General features: G+C 40.2%; 1 protein-coding gene across 4 annotated transcripts in view; it reads right to left on the bottom strand.

Moving 5' to 3' along the window:
* The window catches only part of THUMPD3 (THUMP domain 3 tRNA guanosine methyltransferase), a 188,941-nt gene that overhangs the window by 17,730 nt on the left and 147,087 nt on the right, over nucleotides 1-24,124 (bottom strand). The window contains exons 1-3 of one of the 4 annotated variants that reach the window (XM_081160012.1): nucleotides 4,068-4,153; nucleotides 2,479-2,767; nucleotides 505-582 (exon numbers count right to left, since the gene is read on the bottom strand). In XM_081160012.1, the coding sequence (XP_081016138.1) occupies nucleotides 505-582; nucleotides 2,479-2,733 (333 nt within the window). In that variant the 5' untranslated portion in view covers nucleotides 2,734-2,767; nucleotides 4,068-4,153. Of the gene's footprint in view, nucleotides 1-504; nucleotides 583-2,478; nucleotides 2,768-3,765; nucleotides 4,154-24,124 lie in introns of those variants that run through there. The other 3 variants (XM_081160013.1, XM_081160014.1, XM_081160011.1) reach the window with 3 other exon arrangements.

Below are 24,124 nucleotides of genomic sequence, written 5' to 3'. Positions count from 1 at the left end.
ATAAGAATCGATCAATGAATGCATAAGTAAGTGCAACAAAGAATCGATGTTTTTTTCTCTCTCTAGTCAATAAAAAAAACCCCACAAAACTTAGACATAACTTTTGGAATGGACTGTTAACAAATCTCTGGATTTTCTTGTCAAAAGTTTCCCAGTGCCCAGCCAGAGTGGCTCAGCGGTTGAGCATTGATCTATGATCCAGGAGATCAAGGTTCGATTCCTGATCTGGGCACATGCTCAGGTGGCGGGCTCGATCGTGGAGGACGAGCAGGAGGCAGCCGACCAATGACTCTCTCATCGTTGATGTTTTCATCTCTCTCTCTCTCTCTCTCTCTCTCTCCCTTCCTCTCTGAAATAAGTAAGACATATTAAAAAAAAAAGTTTACCAGTATTTTATATTATAAAAGCAGCAGTAATGCTAAATGATAGAATGTGAAAAGTAGAAATAATCTCTTTGGGGATGATGGCTGAAAATCAACTACCATGCTGGTTGGGAGAGCTTACCTTTGTTTCTTTGAACTGGTAATCTTTAAGCTCCTGAACAACCACAAATAAATTATCAACTGATCTCAGACGATGAACCTGGTAAGGAAAAAAAATGTTAGGAACAAATTTCTGAGAAAGCTTCTGAATCATACAAACTACTGACATTTAAATATAAAAATTATGTACAAGACTTTAAAGCAGCTAATACGGTCTAGTCCCTTCTCATCTGTGGTTTTAGTTTACTGTCCAAAAATATTACATAGAAAATTCCAGAAATAAAGAATTCTTAAGTTTTACATTGCATGCTGTTCTGGGTAGCTTGATGAAATCTCATGCCATCCCACTCAAGACATGAATCATCCCTTTGTCCAGTGTATCCATGATATATATGCTAAATGCCCATTAGTCACTTAGTAGCCATGTCATAGTATCACAGTGCTTGTGTTCACCTAACCATTATTTTCCTTAAGAATGGCCCTAGCCCAGCCAGGCGTGGCTCAGAGGCTGAGCATTGACCTAGGATCCAGGAGATCTCAGTTCGATTCCCAGTCAGGACACGTGCCCAGGTTGCCAGCTCGATCAGCGGCGGGGGCCGTGCAGGAGGCAGCTGATCAATGACGACTCTCTCATCATTGATGTTTCTATCTCTCTCTCTCCATCTATCTCCCTTCTTCTCTCTGAAATCAATAAAGATATTAAAAAAAAAAGAAAAAAAAGAATGGCCCTAAAGTGCAAGAGTGGTGATGATGGCAATTTGGATATGCCCAAGAGAAGCCATAAAGTGCTTCTTTTAAGTGAAAAGGTTAAAGTTATTGACTGAATAAGGAAAGAAAAAACTGTATGCTGAGGTTGCTAGGATATACAGCAAAAATCAATCTTATATCCATGAAATCATCTAATTCATAAATTAAACTTTATCACAGGTATGTATATATAGAAAAAACATAGTACATATAGGGTACTCGGGTTCTTGGAACTTGTCTCCATGGGTTTGGAGTGGGGGGGGGTCTACTGTACGTATAATTTTTTAAAATTCTCAACCAAGGATATTTTTTTCATTGCTTTTCAGAGTAGAAGGGAGACACACACATTGATTGGTTGCCTCCCACACATGCCTCAAAGGGGGTCAGGGATCGAGCTTGCAACCAAGGTATGTGCCCTTGGCTGGAATCCAACCCAGAACCATTCAGTCCAAGGGCCGACGATCTAACCACTGAACCAAACAAGCTAGGGCCTATAATTTGTATTTAAATTTTTTTCCATTTCCCCAGTTTCCCATTTTTTTAGTTATCTATCAGTTTCTATTCCTCTAGAGAAAAGGAAGGAGGACAGATGGAAGAACAGAAGCTTAGGGTGTTATGTGGGAAACAAAGATTTGGGGGAGAAGGGAAAGACAAAGACAGTCAAGTGAGGCTTTATCATTATTTCCCTCATAGCTCTCTGGAGTATACTCTATACTGCAGTTGTTAAGGAGATAGGGCTTGAGCTCTACACACACACACACACACACACATACAGTCTACTATATGCCAGACACTAAGAGCTTGGGAGACATTAAATAAAAAGATAACCCCTGTCTCATGTTGCTTAAGTGGTAATGAGATATAGCTTAGCTTTTTTATACTAGTGGGATGGCAGTTTGCTGACCTTCACTTCTCACCTGCAGTGATTCCTAATTACTTTTGAGCAAGTATTTTTTGATACAGATTAAAAAAAAAAAATCTCTCCTTTTATGCTTCACTCCCAAAGTCTAAACTTCAGCTAGATGCTGAAGAAAATAAATTCAAACTTGTGTAGCAGATACCCAGAGTTTCTTCATACACACAGAATTTTTCTGGTGAATTCATCCTCAGGAAATACTAGGATCACTTCTAAAAACAGAACAAACCTACCAGTCAAAGTTATAAATCAGTACCCAATACAAGATTAAATTGAAAATATCCATAAAATGAGCTATTTAGAAAACTATTTTAAATATTGCTTCATTCAAACCTGAGCCAGACTTTCCACTGAAATGTCAAAATATATCTTGCCACGATCTTTGCTGATTTTGCATGATGACCTCAATTTCTCTCTCACTTCATCTGTAGCTGCTTGCTCAAAACCAGTAGGTACAGTGGCTCCAATAGTGACTTGAAGATGCTTGGACTCACTTCTGGGGCCACTTTCTGTCACATGTATAGACCTCTGGTTCTCATAAAGGTTCACATGCAGAAGCTGGTTAGTGGCTTCTTGAACATCAGACATGCTGGCAGTGCTTCCAAGATCCTTGATATAGCCCCTTCGAAAGCAGTACAGAAAAGAAAAAAACTAATAATCTCCAAACTTTATCACCTCATATTTCAATTATAAGTAAAATCATCTGCTTTGGAGGGTTAGAACAGGCAACACATCTGATATAGCCATATTCAGTCAACACACTTGAATCAGTATTCACTAAAAAAAAGGATTGAGTAACATGGGCATAAATGTAAAATATATGATTAAACAAGCAATATAGACACTATGGAAGAAAAAGAGAAAGACAAATAAAAGAATTTCCATGGCACACGATGTTTGGTTTGGGATCATATGTTGGTAATAGCCATCTCATAACTACAACAGTTAATCCAAAAACAGAGGCTACTAGAGCACATTCAAATATATTTCTGCATCTTTTCCTTTTTTAGCTAGCAGTCAAGAACATGGGAATTGGAACTTCAGACATGGACTTGAGTTCTTGTCCCCACCATTCATAGGTTGAATGACCTAAAACAAGTTTATTCTACCATGCCACAATTTCCTCATCTGCAAAATGGGAACTAAATAATACCTCTCTCCTAGAGTTGTTGGGAGACTTTAATGAGAATAGCATATTGCCAGGCCCATGATTAAAAAAACTTGGTAATAGGATACTGGTCTTCCTCCTGTGAAGGACATAGTGATTCATGCGTTAAAAAATGATAAACTGAACATCTACTGACTAGAAATACTTGAAAGCCTATTACTGGCCAGGCTCTGGGATCCATGGCTGGGCATCAAGAGAGATCTGTGAAATAGCTGAAATAATAAGCCAAATTTCCAGTACCTGAGCATGGATGGGGTTGGGATTAGAAAGGCGGGAAGTGGGGATCACTCTCTCCAGATTTTCAAAGGTTTTGCAACCTAAAACACCTTAAGTAGGCACCAAGTACCTACATGGTCCTTATTCTGTAACCCGGGAGAAGCGACAGTGTTTAACATTAATAAAAAATAAATTCCTGCCCTTAATGAGCTCACAATCTGTACTGTGAATAATACCTCCAGCTTCTAAATAAGGAGGCCGAAGCTCGTAAAAGGACGTATCCTGCCCAAGGTCAGAGAGCCAAACAGTGGCGCAGGCTGGAATGAAAATCACGTCGCCGGGCACCCACCCGCAGGGCCCTCGTCACAGGAATCCCGGGAGGCGGTCAAGGACAGGGAGAGGCAGCGAGAAGGGCTCCACAATGACACCAGGCTGAAGTCCAGCCGGTCCCTAGCTCGAGTATCAAGACGAAGGTCGCCCCTCCCTTCCAAGGGTTAGCGATTCCACACCCAGCCACTCCCACCCGCCTCCCGTTTACCGGCCAGCTGCGCAGACCCTTCCGGCTTCGACCAGCCGCCGACCCAGCGCTCAGGTCACGCAGCCGGAAGCCGCATCGATAGCCCCGGAAACGGAAGTCAGGCGGCGAGGTCACAGCGGCTCCGAGCGGGGGGGCCGGCGCCGGCGCAAGGTCGCGATGAGAGGAACATGCGCATAAAGGTCTGTGCCTGGTGGCGGCTAATACGGAGCAGTCCGCTCCTGCAGTTGGGGACAGTATCCTCCGCACGCTGGACCTGCAGAGTTGCGGGCCTCGTCGCTTGTCATGTAATGGCTGTCATTTATAGAGTGCTTATCCGTGCCAAGCACTGAGTAAGTGCTTCACATGCGTCATTTCATTTGTTTCAACAACTGCTTGATGTGGCCTGGGCCTGTGTTAAAACAGGAGAAACTTAGTGTCAAAGAAGTTAAATATCTTGACTAAAATGTCAGTCACAGCACTTTCCAGAAAGAGCTGGGGGAAGGCTTGAGAGTCAGAAAAGAAAAAAAAAAAAGGGCGAAGGCTTGAATATTTCTCCAAATGGAGATACACTAACAATCACATGAAAAGATGGTCAACGTCACTAGTCATCAGGGAAATGCAAATTAAAACCACAATGAATTACCTGTTTGAGTGGCTATGTTTTTTGAAAAATGGACATTTCCAAATTCCAGTGAGGATGTGGAATGATGGAACACTTACGCGTTGCCGGTGGGAGTGCCTTTAAAACTGTACAGCCACTTTGGAAAACAGTTTGGCCTTTCTCAAAAACATGGAATTGCCGTATGACCCAGCGGTTCTACTCAGGTATATACCCAAGAGAATTGAAAACAGATGTTAAAGCAAGTACTTATACAGGAATGTGTCTAACAGCATTTTTCATAATGGTTCCAAAGTGGAGACAACCTAAATGTCCATCAGCAGATGAATACGTAAGAAAATGTGATTTATCCATACAATGGAATGTTACTAGGTCATAAGGACTAAAGGGCTGATACATGCTACCACATGGAGGAACCTTGAAAATACTAGGTTAAGTACAAAAAGCTAGACCCAAAACACCATATATATGATTCCATTTGTATGTTATATCCAGAGTAAGCAAAATTATAGAGACAGAAAGTGGATTAGTGGTTGCTTGGGACTGGGAAGAATGAGGAGATTGGGGATGATAGCTAAAGATTTTGGGAGTTTCTTTTTGGTGTGATGAGAACATTCAGGAATTAGACAGTAGTTATAGTACCACAACATTGTGAATAGACTAAGGAACAGTGAATTGTACACTTTAAAATAATGGAAAGGGTGAATTTTATGTTAATGTGAATTTTGTCTCAAAGGAAACCCATCTGCAGTCTCCTCATATGCAAAATGCTACTTCTCTCATAAGAGTTGTTGCAAAATTTAAATGAGATTAACATGTTCACAGGCACATAATTGAAATAGATGGTGCCCTCAAAAGTAAATACAACGAAAACAAAACAAAGTTATTAAATTTTAGCCAGATCATGTTCCCTACAAAAGGCTCTTAGTAGGCTCTAAATGTAAGGTCCATTCTCTGTTCTTTAAAGGGATAAGTTATCAAGCATTAGCGACAAACTTGCACTAAATGAGACTTTCTTGACAAAAGAAGAGGGATTAAAACAATCTTCAAAATTCTCTTTACCTGATTCAGTGTTATTTAATACATACCTTTATACTATTTAAAATCATCTCCATAAACAGTTCTCACACTTAGGGAAACATTGTTCTAAAGACACATTATCTACCAGTAGTATCACATTAGATCTGTTATTTAGCAGAATTTATTGATCATCTCTGGAAACAGCCCAAGTGCCCATCAGTAGATGAGTAGATAAAAAAGCTATGGTACATTTACACAATGGAATACTTCTCAGCTATAAAAGTGAAGGAACTCTTACCTTTTCAGACAGCATGCTTGGACCTGGAGATTATTATGCTAAGTGAAATAAGCCAGTCAGAGAAAGACAAATATCACATCTCATTTATTTGTGGACTCTAATGAACAGTATAAACTGACAAAACAGAACCAGAGGCATGGATACACAGGTTGGGCAGGGGTGAGGGGGACTGAATGAAAGAAGGTGAAGAGATTAGCCAAAGAACATATATGCATAGCCCAAGGATACAGACAACAGTGTGGCAGTGGCCAGAGGAAGGGGGATTGGGGCTCACTGGAGGTGGTTAAAGGAAGGGTGGTGGTGAATGAGGGACATCTGTAATAGTGTCAACAATAGATTTTTAAAAAAGATTTTATTGACCAGCTATTACAGGTGAGGCACTCTTTTAGGCACTGGGGATACAGCAGTGAATAAAAGTTTCTAAATCTCTGACCTCCTACCTAGAACTTATATTCTAATTAAAAAAACAACCCAGACAATAAAGAAAATATATGCATAACATTCCTGTGATGTTCAGTATTATGGGGGGGAAAACTAAGCAAGATGGGAGGATAGTGCTGAAGGGATGGAGAGAATGCCTGTATTATGTCAGGTGGTTAGGAAAGTCATCTTTTTAAGGTGACAAAGCAGAGCCTGAGGGAAATGAGAGAGCAACCCATTGGATATCTGGGAGAAGAGCATTCTAGGCAGAGAGCAGGAACATGTTCAACAGGGTCTAGGAAGAGCCAGGAGGCCAGTGTGGCTGGGGAGCAGTGAATGAAGGAGAGAGGTTAAATGTAAGATGGGGTGAGTACATCATAGGCCAATGTTCTACACATTATCACTATGAGTTACTTTTATAAAGGATCCCTCTGTCTGCTGTGTGGAGAATGGTAGTGGGCAGGAATGGAAGCAGTTACCAGGCTATTTCAATGGTCCAAATGAGAGATGATGATGCCTCAAACTAGGGTATTAGGGGTGAGTGTGGTGAGAATTGTTAAATTCTAGTGTATTTTGAAGGATGACTTGTCTATTGGTGATGGGTTGGATGTAGGTTTGAATAGCAGGTAAAGAACAGAGTTTGAGGTTCAGATCCAGCAGATTTGCTGGTCTAGAGTGCTCTGTTTTGCTGGGTGATGCATGCTCAAGAACCTGGCCTAAAGTGTAACAAAGGAAGTAAAAATAGACACATTTGCTCTTTAGAGTTCTGGTTTATTGCAGAGTAATAGTATTTTAGCTTACATCAGAAAAACCCTGATGATCTGCTGTGAAAATATTGACTACAGTGGATCCTTGCTTGGAAATGCCAGTTTTGGATAAGTAACATATACATGTGGAAATTGAAGCCTCTAATTTCTTTCTATTTAAATTTTTTTTTTAAATCCTCACCAGAGGATATTTTTTTCCATTGATTTTTTTTTTTTTTAGAGAGAGTGGAAAGGGGGGAGGGGGAGAGAGAAAGAGAAACATTGATGTGAGAAACATCAATTGGTTGCTTCTTGCAGGCGCACTGACCACTGAGGTCAGGGATCAAACCTGCAACCCAGGCATGTGCCCCTGACTGGGAATCAAACCTGAGACTCTTCAGTGTGCGGGCCGATGCTCTTAACCACTGAGCCACACTGGCCAGGGCTAATTTTTAAAAAAAATTATTGATTTTGGAGAGAGAGAGAGACAGACAGACATTCATTTGTTGTTCCACTTATTTATGCATTCATTGGTTCAATATTGTATGTGTTTTGACTGGGGATTGAACCCACAACCTTGGTGTATTGGTGTAACACACTAATCAACTGAGCTACCTGGCCAGGGCCTAATCTGTTTCTAATTGGCAGTAGTGTTATATAAACAAGCAAATAATTGAATTTTATAATTCCTGTCAGAGGTAGTGACACAAATTAGGAACTTAGTGGTAGTTGTGCCCACGAACCCAGATAATCTATTTTACCCTAATAGTTTTTTATACTTGCCTGTTCTTAAGGATAAAACAGTCATGGTTAGAAAATCCAACAGTGCGACCATTCCTCATCCCTCCCTCTCCCTGACTCTTCTGTAGAAGTAAGGACTATTAACCACTTCTGCCTTTCTTTCACCTGGTGATTTACTCTCTCTCTAAATAACAAGCTTGTAGTGCTGTTTCTTGCTTTTTTAATTTTAGGGATTATTTACAGACTCTCTATGGTACTTGAGATTTGGCCTATAGTATCACCACCATCCTATTTCCCTCTCCCTTCTCTTCCCATTAAAGTTATAATCCAGTGTAACTTATTCCTCTTTGTTAAATTGATATATTAAACATCTCCTAGTTCTATCAACTCTAGACAGCATCTCTTGATCCCCCACACTTTAAGATGAGGGTTTTATCAGCACTCCTGGCCTTTCTCCTACCTCTCTGCCCTTCTGTGTACCTCCTAATCTGTTTTGTTAAGAGAGCATTCCACTTGGTAGGTTGGATTTCTGTGGGGATGTAATTGAAAGAAGGGATGCCTCTACATTTGCTTCTCACTCAAGAAGCTACTGAAATTCCATCTCCTCCAAGAAAACCTTTTGGGACCTCCTTGCGGAATGAGAGATGTGTCTACAGTCCCATTAAAGAAATGATAGCCTATGAGTCCATGAACTCTTAACCCAATCAACCTTTGGCCTATTGGGAGTTAACAGCTAGAAGAGGGAACAATCAGCTTTGGCCATGCCCTAAACTAGCTGAGGTTTATTTACTTTTCCCATGCCCTTTCAAGCCAAAGGTTATAAAACTGCTTTAGTAATATAACTCCTGTGAGAGCTTTCCCATGGAATTAGTGACATCACAACGAATTTTCAAGAGAATGTACATGAAATTTATTGTTCACCTTGAACTTCATGTGAATAGCTAAGTTGATTTAAAAGCAACTCATTCCTTTTGAAAGGAACTGTATCTTGAACGTAATTGAGATTACAAGGGGGAAGAAGGAAGTGAGCTGAGGAGTGAAACATCCCTGCCACCTAGTGGTTACTCATTCTGAAACACTGTAGTTCTTTCAAAGCACAGACAACAAAAAAGGAACTGAAACATCCAGGCGAAGTCCTGAAACTGGGAAACTTCCATTTCCTCCACCTATGTTAGAAAGTGATGTTAGTGAACCTTTTGTAAGTAGTCAAGGACAGAACAAGGTATTCATGGTATTAGCCTCTGAGGGCTGCTCTCCCTTGTGTAATCAGAAGAATTAACCGAGTATTGACAAGGGAGAATGTTGAAGGTAAACGTGGATAGCCACCAGATCTCTAGCATGAAGTGACAACTACAGAAGGAAGCAGGAAGTGCAACAAATGAGCAAAGAGGGACCACAGTGAGGCAGGACCCTTAGCAGTGGTCAGTGTAGCAGCAGCATGGGTCCAGAAGCAAAGCAGAATCAGAAGCAAGGCCAGCAGGGACAATGATGATTAAGTCATATAGACTTATGATCATTGGTCAGCAACAGCCCTGGAGACCATTGTCTTGGGACTGCAGTACTGCTTGCTTGAGGGTAAACTAATCAGGACACATAATTAACATTTAGGGAGCATATACTCTATCCAGGCAGTGCTTGACCTGCATTATCTCATCCTGTTCTACAGATGATGAACTTGAGGCTAACTAGTCCAAAGTCACAGAGCTAATGAGATTTAGGGCCAAGATTGGAACCAAGGTGGTTTGACCCCAGGGTCTGAGTTCTTAACTACAGGGAGAGGGAACAGGAGGTTCAACCACGCTAACTCTACTGACCCTCATGGTTGTGAATTGGAACTTTAAGGTGATTAAGATCTGCTTCTAGATCTGTCACCTACTTGCAGTAGGTTATTTAACATTTTAGAAACCACACTTCCTTAATTGTAAAGCAGGGATAAAATGGAGACTATTGATTGAGTTGCTGTGAAGATTCGTTGAGATAACGTATACTGCCTGGCACATGGCAAATGAGATGTGCCAAGTGGTTGCCAACAGTTTTTCTCATCCTTCTTAAGTACCACTACTCCTCCCCAAAAGAGGTGGGATCTATTTCCCCTAGAATCTGGGCTGGGCTTATGCCTTCCTTTGACATCTCAGTAATGTAGCAAATGTGTCATTGGCCAGTTCCAAGCCTAGGTCTTAAACAGCCTGGCAGTTTCCATTTTTGCTCCCTTGGACCACTCATCAGTATAAAGAAACCCAGCCTGGACTCTGATATGGTAAGAGACTGCATGGAGAAAGAGGCACCAGGGAACCAGTGATCCAGCAGAGTTCATCATCTGAATGCAGCTGTGTGAGTGAGCCTAGCAAGACCAGAACCCACAGAATCACAAGAAGTGAATAATTTCTGTTAAAATACTAAGTTTTGAGATAGTTTGTTATGCAGCAAATAGAAAGGCCTCAATAAATGGTATTTATTAGTATTATAATTGGTGTTGGTGAGGGATTCAACTAAATACCTGGATCATCTTTTCTTAGGTCACTGACCTTTTCACTGCAGTAGGCTGGGAGAAACAAGGCTTACATGAGCAGATGTTACAAACATGTCTTTTTATTAAGACAGAATATTGCTGGATATCTACTCAGGAAGATTTTGTTAGCATTTCAAATTGCCATATACATTTGAAATAATGTAGCAACATATTTCTTCAAACATTTACAATTCAGACTTTTCAGTAAATTGGTTATGGTGGGACCTTCCAAAGCCTTTATGTTGGAGGATTTGAGGCCTCAGCAGAGACTTATCCTTCTAATCTAGCATGTCAAAGCCCAGAGAATGACACTTTAACTTTTACTTCCTTTATGTCTTCTTTCCTAAATCCTTTCTTTTTCTGTCCACATATATATGCCTTCCCTTCTCACCATGCCTTTCTTATCTCTTTTCCTTATTGTGATGAATAAATAAGATCTTCCCTACTGAAACGTAAGCTCCAGGAAGGAGGAGATGTTTCGTCTACTCTCTGAGGAACATTCTTTGCTTAGAACAGTGCCTGGCATACAGAAGATATGCAATGAATGTGTGTTGAATGAATTAAGTAATGCATGCAAAAGCACTTAGAACATGTCTGGCATAGGGTAGGCGGTGCTCAATAAATATAACCTATGACAGTGAAGGCTGTAATAAATGAGACCATTCATATTTATCTTTAAAGTATTCTCTTACATTCAGTCTTTCTCCCTTTCCTTTCCAGTCTTTGTTCCTTTCTTTTTTCTTTCTGTCATTGCATCTTCTCTCCTACTCTTACCCGTGGTCTTCCAGGGACCCACATAGATGTTGTTTTGTCTTACCTCAGAGGATGTGCAGAAAGTGATTCTGGAACTGGATGAAATGGAACCATTTGTGATTTATAGCTGACTTAGGTGTTCACATAAAATTCTGCCATTGAGGTGAGTCCAATTCTCATGCACTGAATATTTTAACTAGCGCCTAGATTATGGAAAATAGCAAACTTATTGAGTTATAGCCTAAGAAATGCCTGACTGTTCATGTTTCTGTGCATGTGGGTGTTTCTAGCGCCTGTTGGTGAGTAGCCATGCTGTTCTTGGCAGTAGAAATGTGAGCGGAAAAAATAGAACTGATTTAGCCAATTTTCTCTTCCCCCTTTTCTCCAGAAGTGGATGGAAATGTACTATGACACAGTGGACCAGTTCTTCCTCAGGCTGGTAACATTATGAAATCCCTGATGAAATGCAAACTGGATTGGTGGAAATCGGATTCCCATATCCTCTCATTTTTCAAGGTAAATCCCCTATGTTTTAAAATCATGACTTCCTAGGGCTAGATGGGAAAATAAGGAGCTTTGGACCTATCACCAGAAACAATTATCTAGATGTCTCAATTTCCTCAGATAGTCACTCATGTAGGAAGATCTCTCTTCTCTTTCTGGCTAGTCTTTCAGATTCAAATCAGGAGTGTTTCATGAGTCTACAGGCCAGTGACTGGGTAGCTTGGGCTGAGTACAAAACAGTATTGATGCAGTTCTCAACACAGCCTTTTTATGTTTCAATTAGCCTAATAGGTAGCTCAGACTTCTTAGCCCTGCTAATGGTCCATCGAGTACTGTTATTTAGTCATGTAACATATATTCCTGAATATATTCTTCTGTCACATGATATCAGTATTTGAAAACCTGAGAGTTGGGAGGAGAAAGGGTGAGCCTGTGAGCCTCCTGTCACCTTTTCTCAAAATTGCTTACAGCCACTCTATTTTTTTTCCTTCCTCCAACCATCTGATCATTGTATAGATAATAATTTACCAGGCCTCTTAACTAGTTAACCAATCTAGTAAAGCAACCTAGACTCAGGGTAGGAAGATTTTGAGGCATTCAGACCATCAATTCTCAAACATGTTAACTTAATTGGCATAAAGGACACCACAATACATCTAATATACCCCCATCCATTCCAGTTCTGGTAGGAAAAGATTTTGATGATAACAAAGAATTAGGAGCAAAACAGGAATCTAAAATGGCAGCATCATAACATTTATGCATGAACAAAGTCATCAAAAACAGAAATAACACATACCAGGAGGGCTATATTTGAAACTCAAGACATTCTGGAGTCCTAAAAAAAAAAAAGCATCCTTCTTGAAAATTGTGGAAATTCCAGCAACCTATGTTGTTACATGTGCAGCAGGAAATTTGCATCATTGCCAAACTTTCTGTGGCAGCCAAATTGAGAGTACTGCACTTTTTTGGAGGGGGTGAATATAAAATTTTAATCACTCTTAATACTTAATGAAGGAAGCTATTAACTACTTGGTCATATATAAAAATGAAGGTCCCTGGTCTTGCATGGCATTTGCTCTAAGAGTTGAAGAAAGAACTTGCATATTTTGATCTTTTCATGGTTTGTTAGGAAGACTAGTGGGCCAAAACTGTACTTGGAAACATGCTGGTGTAAACGACTATGACAGTCTTATTTATGAGCCTTCTCTGGTCTTGTGTTCTTAAACCTACAACTTTCCTCCAAGTCACTGAGTAACAGTCTGATTTCTACATTAAAATGATCATTCTACTAGCAAAAGTATAATAAATAGCTAAAATCTTTTCCAGGGACTATTTGGCAACAGGTTTAAAGTCTTAAAAATAAGTATCCCTGTTGACCCAGCAATTCTACTCCTAAAGAAATAATTATTAATATGAACAAAGATGCATGAACAAAGATATTTATTACAGCATATTTTGAAATATTTGATTTGTATCTATTCATTAGAAAATGACTGGAAGTATATATTATGCTATGTTAATAGTGATTATCTTTTTATAGTATTATGGACTTATCTCAAATATCTACAGTAAACACGTATTACTTCTGGACTAAGAAAAAAGGTATTTAAGTATACTTGAAACAAAAAGATGATTTTGGCAGCAGTGGTTAGAAGAATATGAATGAGGGAGATTGGATGAAAGGTTATTGAAGTGGTTCAGGCAAAAACACAATGCAAGTAGGAACCAAGGATTGGCAATGTGGATAGTGAAGGAAAAACTGAATGAAGACATCTTCAGTAGTCCTGTGAGAACTATTATCATATACCACATTTATATTCCTATAGTACCTTTAAATATACATTGAAAGAAACTCTGAGCCAACTCTGATGATAGAATTTTGGTTTTCTGGCTTGGTCAGTGAAGTTAATGGAGGTCCAGTTAACCGAGAAAGAGAAAGTAAGAGGACTGGGTTGTGGAGGGAGAGAATCAATTCAGTTTGGACATGTGGAGTTTGAGAAGTATGTACTAAGTGTGGTATATGAGTCTGAAGTTCAGGTGTGGTCACCAGATACAGAATTAAAGATCATCAATATATGAGCAATTGTTGAAACTGGGTGGTTTTTAAGGTTGCCTAGAGAGTGAACAGTGAGAAAAAGACTGGGCAGGGACCCCTGTGGAACCACAAAACTTCAGGGCAGGACAAGGAGTCACTGAGAAGATTGAGGAGTGGTGAGCTAGGCCAGCCTGTAGTATGTTAATCCGGGTTCAAAGCTTGGCAAGAATGACCAGTTGGACAAGTTCAAGCTTGCTTTCACTTTAGCTTACTTCCAAACCTGCAAGCAAGCACTGAACCAGGCACAGGAAATGAGAATGAAAGTGAGTGTTGGACTTTGGAGTTTCTTCTGCTCCTTATGGGCATGTGACGAAAATTCAGGGGTCAGCACAGTCCCTCTCAAGTCTGATCTGTCACTCACCGCTATTCAGGCTGGGGAAGGGCCTGGTAGCCCTCAATGGTCTAGTTGCTACCGCTTAAGGCAATTCCTTGCTGCTCCAAAGTCACATCCCTGTGTATTCTCTCCTTACTGCCTCTTCACTGCACCAGGATCAGCCATGACATACCAACAGTGGTCCCAGGGAGTCAGAGGGAAAGGAATTTAAGGGAGAAGAGAATTTCAAGGAAGGAATTGTCAACAATATCAGATGCCAGATAATATATATGCTCGATAGTTCTCACTACATTAGGCAATTTAGAGGCTATTGCAACCACACATAAAGGGTACTACCATGCTCAGATTCCCAAGAAAGTTATTTTATTTTCATGAAATATAATAAAAGTATTTTAGCTATGGTATTTTGTTATGGCAGCCTGAGCTGACTAAGTCATTCACCCTGTCAGACTCCTTCATTTATGGTGATTTTTTTCTTAGCGGCCCTATTGTCTCTTCTAATAGTCCAGTCTTTTTTAACAGTCACGTGTCATACAGGGTTGTAGTATATCCCAGTTGTGGGCTCTATTCAACATCTCTTCCATAGGGCTCTTGTGTCCCATATACATCAAGGAATGTGGCCGGGTACCAATTGCACTGTCACCAAATTTTTCCAATAAGTAAGAAGACTATTGGATGTTGGTCTTCCCAGACTTGGACTTCTAAGATGACTCAGGTCTGTTAGAGTCATTTCTGACTCATGATTGCTCAGTTACCCTTAAGTGGCAAAATAAAAGAAACTCAGTAAGGGGGGAAGTGTGGGCGTCTAGCACAGAATTATAATTACTGGGTTTTATAAACAAGGTGAATGTCAGTCAACCATACTTATACTCTTCTGGTAGGGATGAGGCAGCTCCAACCTTGCGTCTGTTAAGTCAACTTCATCGGGGCACCAAACTGAAGCAACATACATTTCCATATCTTTTTACATCTGTCATTGTTTATTATTGGTTTTCCATCTGCCCTGCTCTGAAGCAGGAGGGGGAAGAGAAGACAGAGGGAAACTGTGAGCTCTTTAGAGGAATAGTGCCAGATATTAAATCTATAAACAAAATAGATTGAACCAGAAAGAATGAGTCGGAGACAAAGGAAGCGTTAAAGCCGTGTCACACTGGGAAAATATCACCTGAAAGTGCTGACTGAATGTTCCCTGTGTGCTTATGATTGGCCCTTTAAGTCCCATCAGCACAATTTGGTTCCTGAACTGCTTGTGCCTCACTGCTCTGTTGAGTGCTTTTTCATTGTTTCCTCATATGGGGCCCTTAGATTCATTTATATAATGCAAACTGATGACCCGTAGTGAGATTGTCCCTTCCTCTGGTGATAATGATCCTGTCACACCAGGTTGCTGTTTCATTGGAGCGTGAAGAGAGTTAGGCTGATTGATTGAGCCTGAGCTGGAGTGAAATAAGGATTTTACTGGAGGTCCCTTAGTCTGCCTGCATAATGCCTCAGAGGCTGCTTAAAACGGAGTTACCTGAATGCCCTGCCTTCTTGGGATTAGTTTGTAAAGGAAGCTGCAAATGGGCAGCCCCCGGACTAGATGTATTTATTTGCTCTACCCAGGGTTAGGAATTTAGTGGCCGACTTTGTTTCTCTTTAAAACCAGAAGATCTGTAACATTGGACCTGCATCCCCTCCTGGAAATGATTGGCTGATGCTAAGTGGATCACATCAAGGCACTTGAGTTTGTGTCCCATGGTCTATATAGGAAGGAGGTGTAGGGGAGGAAAAACCATTTTTCCGTTACCCTCTTAGATTCACTGGCTGGGCCCTCGAATCAAACTGATAATAGATTAACAAGAGAAAAAAGACAGTTTTAATTACATAGGTACACATGGGAGTTTCACAAAGAAATAAGACTCAAGGAGGTGGCCAGATGCTTGAGGAAAAGGGGTTTGGGACTTCTGGGTGGGGGAAGCAAGTTTTGGGAAGGTATAAGAGGAGAGAATATATGGTAAAGATGGGTTGTCTGGGTATGCAGGTGATAAAAGTTGTCTCTCTTCCTGATTCAGAGACATCTTTATAAATGAAAATTTCCTTTATAAATGTAAACTTCCTTACAAAAGGGGAAATTTATATTTAGGCAGTTAGGGGTAGGTAAAGAGCTTTCCTTGCTTTTGCCGGTTCTCAGTTGACTTTAGCTCAAAATGATCCATTTGCAAAAGAGGCATATTTTGGGGTGACTTATCCAGTACCCTTCAGAAGGAAACTAGCATTTACTTTATGCATTCCTTCTATGCAGGAACCACTATGTCTTATAATTCGCACATACGATTTCATTTGATTTTCCAAACAACCCAGTAAGACTTCAGCTCCATTGCTATAGGGGCCATGCTCCGGGTAAACTGGCTTTTCATTATTTATAAACACCTCTTAAAGAATTCACCTCCAACCTTTGTCCAGACTGTTTCTTTTGCTTAGAACATAGCCCTCCCTTTTCCTATACGTTCACATTCCACCCAGCTCTCTCTCTTTATCTCTCCCTCCCTCCCTTCCTTTTTAATGTTTTAAAAAAATAACCCCCCCCAAAAGTCCAGAAAGGCATTGAACTGTGTTCATCCCTGAGCACTGTGCTCTGTGGTAAGTGATTGGAATGCTAATCTGCTAGAAGTTAAGGAAGGAAGACCTGGAGGAAGTGTCCACTATAAAAGAGAATTTAAGAAAGTGAAACTTTCCCAGTCTTTTCATTCCCCAATGCTCTCCCCCAGAGACTTCTACAGTCACCAGTTTCTTTCCTCCCTTGTTTTGAGGCCCAAGTGAAATCCCATAGCTGCAAATTAGAGTCACTTGCAGAGCATTTAAAAATCCTGATGGCCAGCCTGCACCTCAGACCATTTAAATCCGAATTGTTGGGGGTGGGATCCTGGCATCAATATTTTGGGAAGTTCACGTGACTCACAGCCGGGAATGAGAACTGCTGTAAAGACTTCCTGATCAGAAGCACTGAGCTCTCCTATGGCCCTTTTGGTCTGTATCACACAATCTGGCTTGTTGTGATCTCATCTTATTAAAAGTGGGAGCCTGGCCCGGCCGGGCATGGCTCAGCGGTTGAGCGTTGACCTAGGATCCAGGAGATCGGGGTTCAATTCCCGGTCAGGGCACATGCCCGGGTTGCGGGCTCGATCAATGACTCTCTCGTCATTGATGTTTCTATCTCTCTCTCTCCCTCTCCTTTCCTCTCTCTGAAATCAATAAAGATATTAAAAAAAAGAAAAAAAAGTGGGAGCCTGTGGCTTGCCTGGTGGTGCTCAAGGAAGAGAATTTCTCTAGTTCTGAAAGGTAGTCTGTGTATCCTTTCCACCCTTTCTCTTCCCAGCTATGAAGAGTATTAGTTCTCTAGTGTACATCAGATTCACCTGGAGGGCTTGTTAGATCACAGATTACTGGGCTGCACCCCAAGTATCTAAATCAGTAGGTCTGGGGTGGAGCCTTTCGAGGTAAGAAATGTCCAAACCTGTAGAGAATTTGAGTTTATTTGAATTAAACTGATGACATATTCCAGGGAGCAAGGTCTCAAATGCTCCAGAGAATAGGTTTTGCAGCTTTTTTAATGCATTTGAAATGAAGGAGGGATTACATGGAGGTAGGAGAAAGCAAGGTAGGGTTTGGATTACAAGATTATGTGCTCTCTTGAGGGTGGTTATTTCAAAGGTGTGTTAACCTAGATGCACAGAAACAATGGACAGAACTTGCTTAAAGCAAACACATAAACCTTTCACTAAAAAGTTATATGCCTGGGGTGTGACTATCCACCATGACCTGCCCAGCTATGAATTTATGATAAGATCATCCTGTGAGGTTCCTTTCTATAAAGCCCTTTTTACATCCACAGGCCCAAGAATCTTCATTCCTAACAAATTCTCAAATGATGCTCACACTGTTAATCCATGGATCACATCTTGAGAATCATTGACCAAGAGGACCTGGACTAAGGAGATAACTCAGATGGGCCTGATATGGCCCTTTGGGACTGAAGAAAACAAGGGAATGGACACTTAAGTAAAGGCCAGTTGGAAACATTACTTTACATGGGGGTTACCAATTGACCCAAACTCTAAAGCCAGTCCACAGATGTGTTTTCTAGGGTCACACAATGTTTTTCATTAAAAAATTAGTTAATATTATTTAAGAGTCAGGGACTTACACACATTTACACACACACACACACACACACACACACAAATATTACAATTTTTCAACAACAATAGGTTGGCAGCAAGGGGCCCAATTTCCTACATGGCAACATTGAACATTAACTAACACGAAGTAGCTGCCCTAGTATGCCAAATGAACCAAGCCTCCATCCAATCATCCAAATGAACTTAGCTATATCAGTGAGCCCAGTCAAAACCAGCAGAAAAATTACCCATCAAACCTATAAAACAGTGAACAGTAATAAACTGTTTTTGGTTTAAACCACTAAGGTATAGGGTGATTTGTTAATGCAGCAATAGCTTACTGATACCATAGTTGGCAGAGTTCCCACAGCCCCACTTTGCTAAATTATGTTACCTCCCTGACCCTTGTAGGCAAGTGAATGCCAGCCTGGGCATTACCCTGAAGAACACTCAACAACTTGAAAGCCTTTTGCATATCCATTATCCCAACAACCTTACACAGTCAGTTGGTATTAAATCTCCGTTTTGTAGATGAGGAAACTGAGGACTAGCAAGCTAAGGGACATCCCTAGAGCCACACAGCAACAGAGCAGGATGAGAACCCATCACTTTCCACTTCGACTTCAGTGCTTTTTTCCCTGCCTTCCATCTGGGCAATCGACTTTTATTCTTTCCAGGCTAATACACTTGATAGCCACTATAATGCCAAACTCTGTAAGCAGGGTACAGTGTTTTCAAGAAGGGGAACCCTTTATCTAGTCTTTATTTATTGAGAATATTGTCTGTAAAGTACCTAACATACTGACTAGTACATAGAAGGGGCTTAATGAGAGATAGTTACTGATATATTAGCTTTTGTTGTTGTTTTTTTAAAAAAATATGTCTTTATTGATTTCAGAGAGAGGAAGGGAAAGAGAGAGAGAGAAACATCAATGATCAGAGAGTCATTGATTGGCTGCCTCCTGCACACTCCTGACTGGAGATCGAGCCCGCAACCAGGGCATGTGCCCTGACCAGGAATTGAACTGATCTCCTGGATTCTAGGTTGACGCTCAACCGCTGAGCTACGCCCAGCCGGGCAGTATTTCTGTTTTATAGCATTCCTTGATGTCCTTTTCCTTTTTTCCCTACTCTCCATACCCCTGGCTGGATAATTTCATCTCTCCTCTAAGATCTGGTACATTTTCTGTATCTCTATTACAGCATATAATCACACTGAATTATATCTGTATTATATATTTTTACATGTCTCTCTACTCTCTCACACCTTGGGTGCTTTAGTTTCAAGGGATTATAGATTCCGTTTTATTTTCAATCTCTAGCACAAGGTAGGTGCTGAATAAATGCTCACTGAATGTAATTGAAATTCATTTGCACAGTTGCAAGATACATTAAATCATATTCTAATTTGATGCGTAATCACCCTGTGAAACAAGTATTATTGTTAATATCATTATACCCATATTAAAAATGGGGAAACGGAAGCTCAGAAGCACCTGAGAATTTCTTTTCAATTGGTGATACTCAGGGGTTATTTACCAGGTTTTCCATCAAACAGTTGACTGTTGTTCCTCTTTGTTTTTCTTTATAATTTCTGCAAAGTTTTCACCTTAATGGCAGAGCCTTATGTGGGTCTCTATCCCTAGCATGAGGTTTGTCAGGCGTAGATGCTTGTAATTGTTGATTTGAATTTAATCTCCACTTCTATATGTAGAAGCTACGTCTGTTACTACTCTAGGGAAGTATTTGAAAGATTTGCTTAAAAGTTGCTTATGATTAAGTCTACTTTCATTCTGTCTGACTATCACCCAAATATACTCTCATTTTTTTATTACTGGTGGGATGCCTTGGAGAGACAGAGACAGAGACAGGTGCAGAGACAGAGACAGGGACAGAGAGACTTGTATCTTTGAGAAAAGAAGGACATGGGAAATAGCAGGGTAACAGGACCCTGCCTGAGAGAGAATTCTTTCTTTGTACTGACACCAGAGAAATGCAGGGCTGTCATGTGAGGAGCGGTTATACTCTGTGTATCAGGTAAGGCAGAAAAGAACGGACTAAGGTTCAAGGAAAGGAGGAATTAGAAGGGGCCAAGTGATTGAAATCAACAAAGTGAATGGGCCAAGAAATATGAGAAATGGAGAGGAAGGAAAGGCTGAGAGGGTGCTCTGTTGATAGCATTTAAAAGAGAGTAAGGAATGCAAAGTGACCTGCTGTGAAGGAGCCACAAGATACCATCTGTATTCTTTTGCCTGTGAGACACTTTCTTCTGAAAAGGATTGTCATCATTAAACCCCAAATGCCACTGCAGGATTTTTTTGGTGGTATTGCTTTTAAAATGTAGACTAGAATTTTATTTTCAGAATTTGATTAATTTGTGATAACATTCTGGTATTTTGTAAAACTGAAAAATGCCAAGTCATCCTGTCAAGAGAGAGAATAAGTCAAGAAGCTCGAGTGTTTTTCCCTATCATCACGGTTGCTGATTTCAATAGAGAATCACCCACATCCAAGAAACATTTCCTGGTATTAGGAGTGGGTTTCATATCATGTTTTGAGCTAATACAATTTTCTGGTCAAGAGTGATATGCATCTGATAAAAATGACAGCTGTCGTAACAATTTGTCATATTCTCCTTGCAGCAAGTTCCTTTCACTCATGAGTCTGTTATTATTGAAGAAGAATTTAGTTGTAGGTAAATGACCCTTACCTTCTGTCTTTAATTGAAATGCAGACTGCCACAGTTAATATGTTTTGTGACTCAATAAATCTTGGAAGAAAAACCTAATGTGCTGTAAAAGCAAAGAAAAAAAATTAATTGGTTTCAGCACACATTTTCCTATGCAAACAATTCCTTGCTTTCATATAGAAAGAGCTCTCTTGACTTTTTTTGTTTATTTGGAAGGGTGTGTGAGATTTATAATCACTCTATGGACATGGAGTGTGGACTTGATGTATGTTATTAGGAAAAGAAGTGCAAGAGGAACTCACTGAAAGGGCTAGTTTTGTTTGTTTTATAAGTAATTCACATTCCTTGCAGGAAAATCTGAAAATCTAAAAAAGCAAGAATAGGAAAAAATATTTCAATTTACCCACTATCTTACCACCCAGATTTAGCCACTATCAATCTTTTGGTGAAATTCATCTGGAATCTAGACTTTGTTTTTCAATGTATATACATATATGAATAACAATATGTTAGAAAGAGAGAGAGACAGAGAGAGAGACAACACAGAGAGACAGAGATTTGTGTGTATTATTAGTTAGATACATAAAAAATTTAAAACCACAGAAATACCAATTTTTATTAATTGTAACCTTGGCAACTGGCATTTGTAGAAGGTGTTGAGACTGCAGTGTTAAGTAATAAAATAGTCCCCCTTTATCTGCAGTTTTGCTTTCCCAGGTTTCAGTTACTTACAGTCAACCACTGTACAAAAATATTAAGTGGAAAATTACAGGCATAAACAATGCATAAGTTTTAAATTGCACGTTGTTCTCAGTAGTGTGATGACATCTCACGGCATCACGACTAGGACATGCCATATTCCTTTGTCCAATCTATCCATGCTGTAGACGCTCCCTCCTAGCTCCTTAGTCATTTAGTAACCATCTTGGTCATGAGATGGACTGTAGCAGTAACACAGAGCTTGTGTTCAAATAACCCTATTTTACTTAATAGTGGCCCCAAAGCGCAAGAGTAGTGATGCTGACAATTTGGGTATTCCAAAGAGAAGCCATAAAGTGCTTGTTATGTGTAGTATGGTCAGAAGGTCAATAGTAACCTAATACTGCGTTGCTCACCTCACTTCATCTCATCATGTGGGCATTGTATCATCTCACATCATCTAAAGGAAGGGTTAGTACAGCCTGGCCGGGCGTGGCTCAGCGGCTGAGCATCGACCTTGGATCCAGGCAATCAGGGTTCGATTCCTGGTCAGGGCACATGCCCAGGCTGTGGGCTGCAGCCGATCAATGACTGTATCATCATTGATGTTTCTATCTCTCTCTCCCTCTCCTTTCCTATCCCTGAAGTCAATAAAGATATATTTAAAAATAATAATAATAATAAATAAATAAAGGAAGGGTTAGTACAGTACAATAAGATATTTTGAGCACTGGCTGGTGTTGCTCAGTGGTTAGAGCATTGGCCCACACTCAGAGGGTTCGAGGGCTCCATTCTTGGTCAAAGGCATGGCAGTAGGGGCACATGCGGGGTGGGGGTGTGTGCACAAGGCAGCCAGTCGATGTGTCTCTTTTACATCGATGTTTCTCTCTCTCTCTCATTCTCTCTCTCTCTCTCCCCCTTCTTCCCCCCTTCCTCCCTTCCACTCCCTCTAAAAATCAGTGGAAAAAATATCCTCATGCGAGGATTAACAACAGCAAAAAGATATTTTGAGAGAGACCACATTCACATAGTTTTCATTACAGTATATTGTATTGATGTTTCTATTGTATTAGTAGTTATTATTGTTAATCTCTCACTGTACCTAGTTTATAAATTAAACTTTATCAAAGGTATGTATGTATAGGAAAAAGCATAATATATATATAGGGTTGGGCACTATCCACGGTTTCAGGCACCCACTGGGTGTGTGTCTAGGAACGTATCCCATGGATAAGGGAGTACTACTGTACCTGATTCCTACTGCCATTTTAGTCTTTTCTAGATCCCAGATATCAGGGCACCAGCTCATACCTGTAACCAGATCTGAATTTCCCAGAGCGAATCTAGGAAACACCAGGTTCCTGAGATGCTCTGAGAAAAAAAGATTCCTTGGTCATTAAGTTAGGGAAATGCTGCATATTCTCTCCAGTCTTTGAGAATCACAGATGGTCATTTGGGATTAAAGAAATATTAAATTAAATTAATTAATACATATTAAATATGTGATTAAAGCATGTAAAGGCTCTGAGAAGTCCTATTGTAAAGTACCCTATTTCACTTTCACCCCAAATTTAACTGAACTCTTTTTTATTTTATTAAAAAAAATACATATTGCCCTGGCTGTGTGGCTCAGTTGGTTGAGCGTTGTCCCTTGCACCAAAAGAATGCAGGCTTGATTCCCAATCAGGGCACATGCCCAGGTTGCGGGTTCAGTCCCTGGTCTGGGTACATGCAGAGGCAACTGATCAATGTTTTTCTCTCTCGTCAATGTTCCTCTCTCTCTCTCTCTCTCTCCCCCTCTCCCTTCCTCTTTCTCTAAAAATCAATAAAATATATTTTAAAAAATTAAAATAAAAAAATAATACATAGTGACAGTTCTATGAAAATTTTACACATATATATAGATTCATGTAACCACCACCACAATCAGGATGTAGAACAGTTTCATCACACCCCAAAACTCCCTCATACTAACTCTTTATAGTCACATCCCCTACTCCCCAACCCTTGGGAACTATCAACCTATTTTCCACCTAAACGGTTTTATTTTTTACAAGAATGTTATATAAATTGAATTATGTACTGTGTAACTTTTGAGACTATCTTCTTTCACTCAGGTAATACCTTTGAGACTCATCCATGTTGTTGCATGTATCAGCAATTAGGCCTTTGTTATTGCTGAGTAGTATTGCATGGTATGGGCATACCACAATTTGTTTATCTGTTGAAGGATATTTGGGTTGTTTCCAGTCTTTGGTGATTATGAATAGAGTTGCTGCATACAGATTTTTGTGTGAACATAAATTTTCACTTCTCCAAAATGAAGCAAACTCTTTTTTTCTTTTTTTTTGTTAATCTTCACCTGAGGATATTTTTTTCCGTTGACTTTTTTTCTTTTTTTAGAGAGAGTGGGAGAAAGGGAAGGAAGGAATGTGAGAGATACACATCTGTTGGTTGCCTCCTGCACACACTCTGACTGGGGCTGGGG

The sequence above is a fragment of the Miniopterus schreibersii genome, assembly GCF_964146895.1.
Source record: "Miniopterus schreibersii genome assembly, chromosome: 15".
Lineage (NCBI taxonomy): Eukaryota > Metazoa > Chordata > Mammalia > Chiroptera > Miniopteridae > Miniopterus > Miniopterus schreibersii.
The sequence above is the reverse complement of the archived record's forward strand: the minus strand, read 5'-3'. Positions and strand labels throughout refer to the sequence as shown.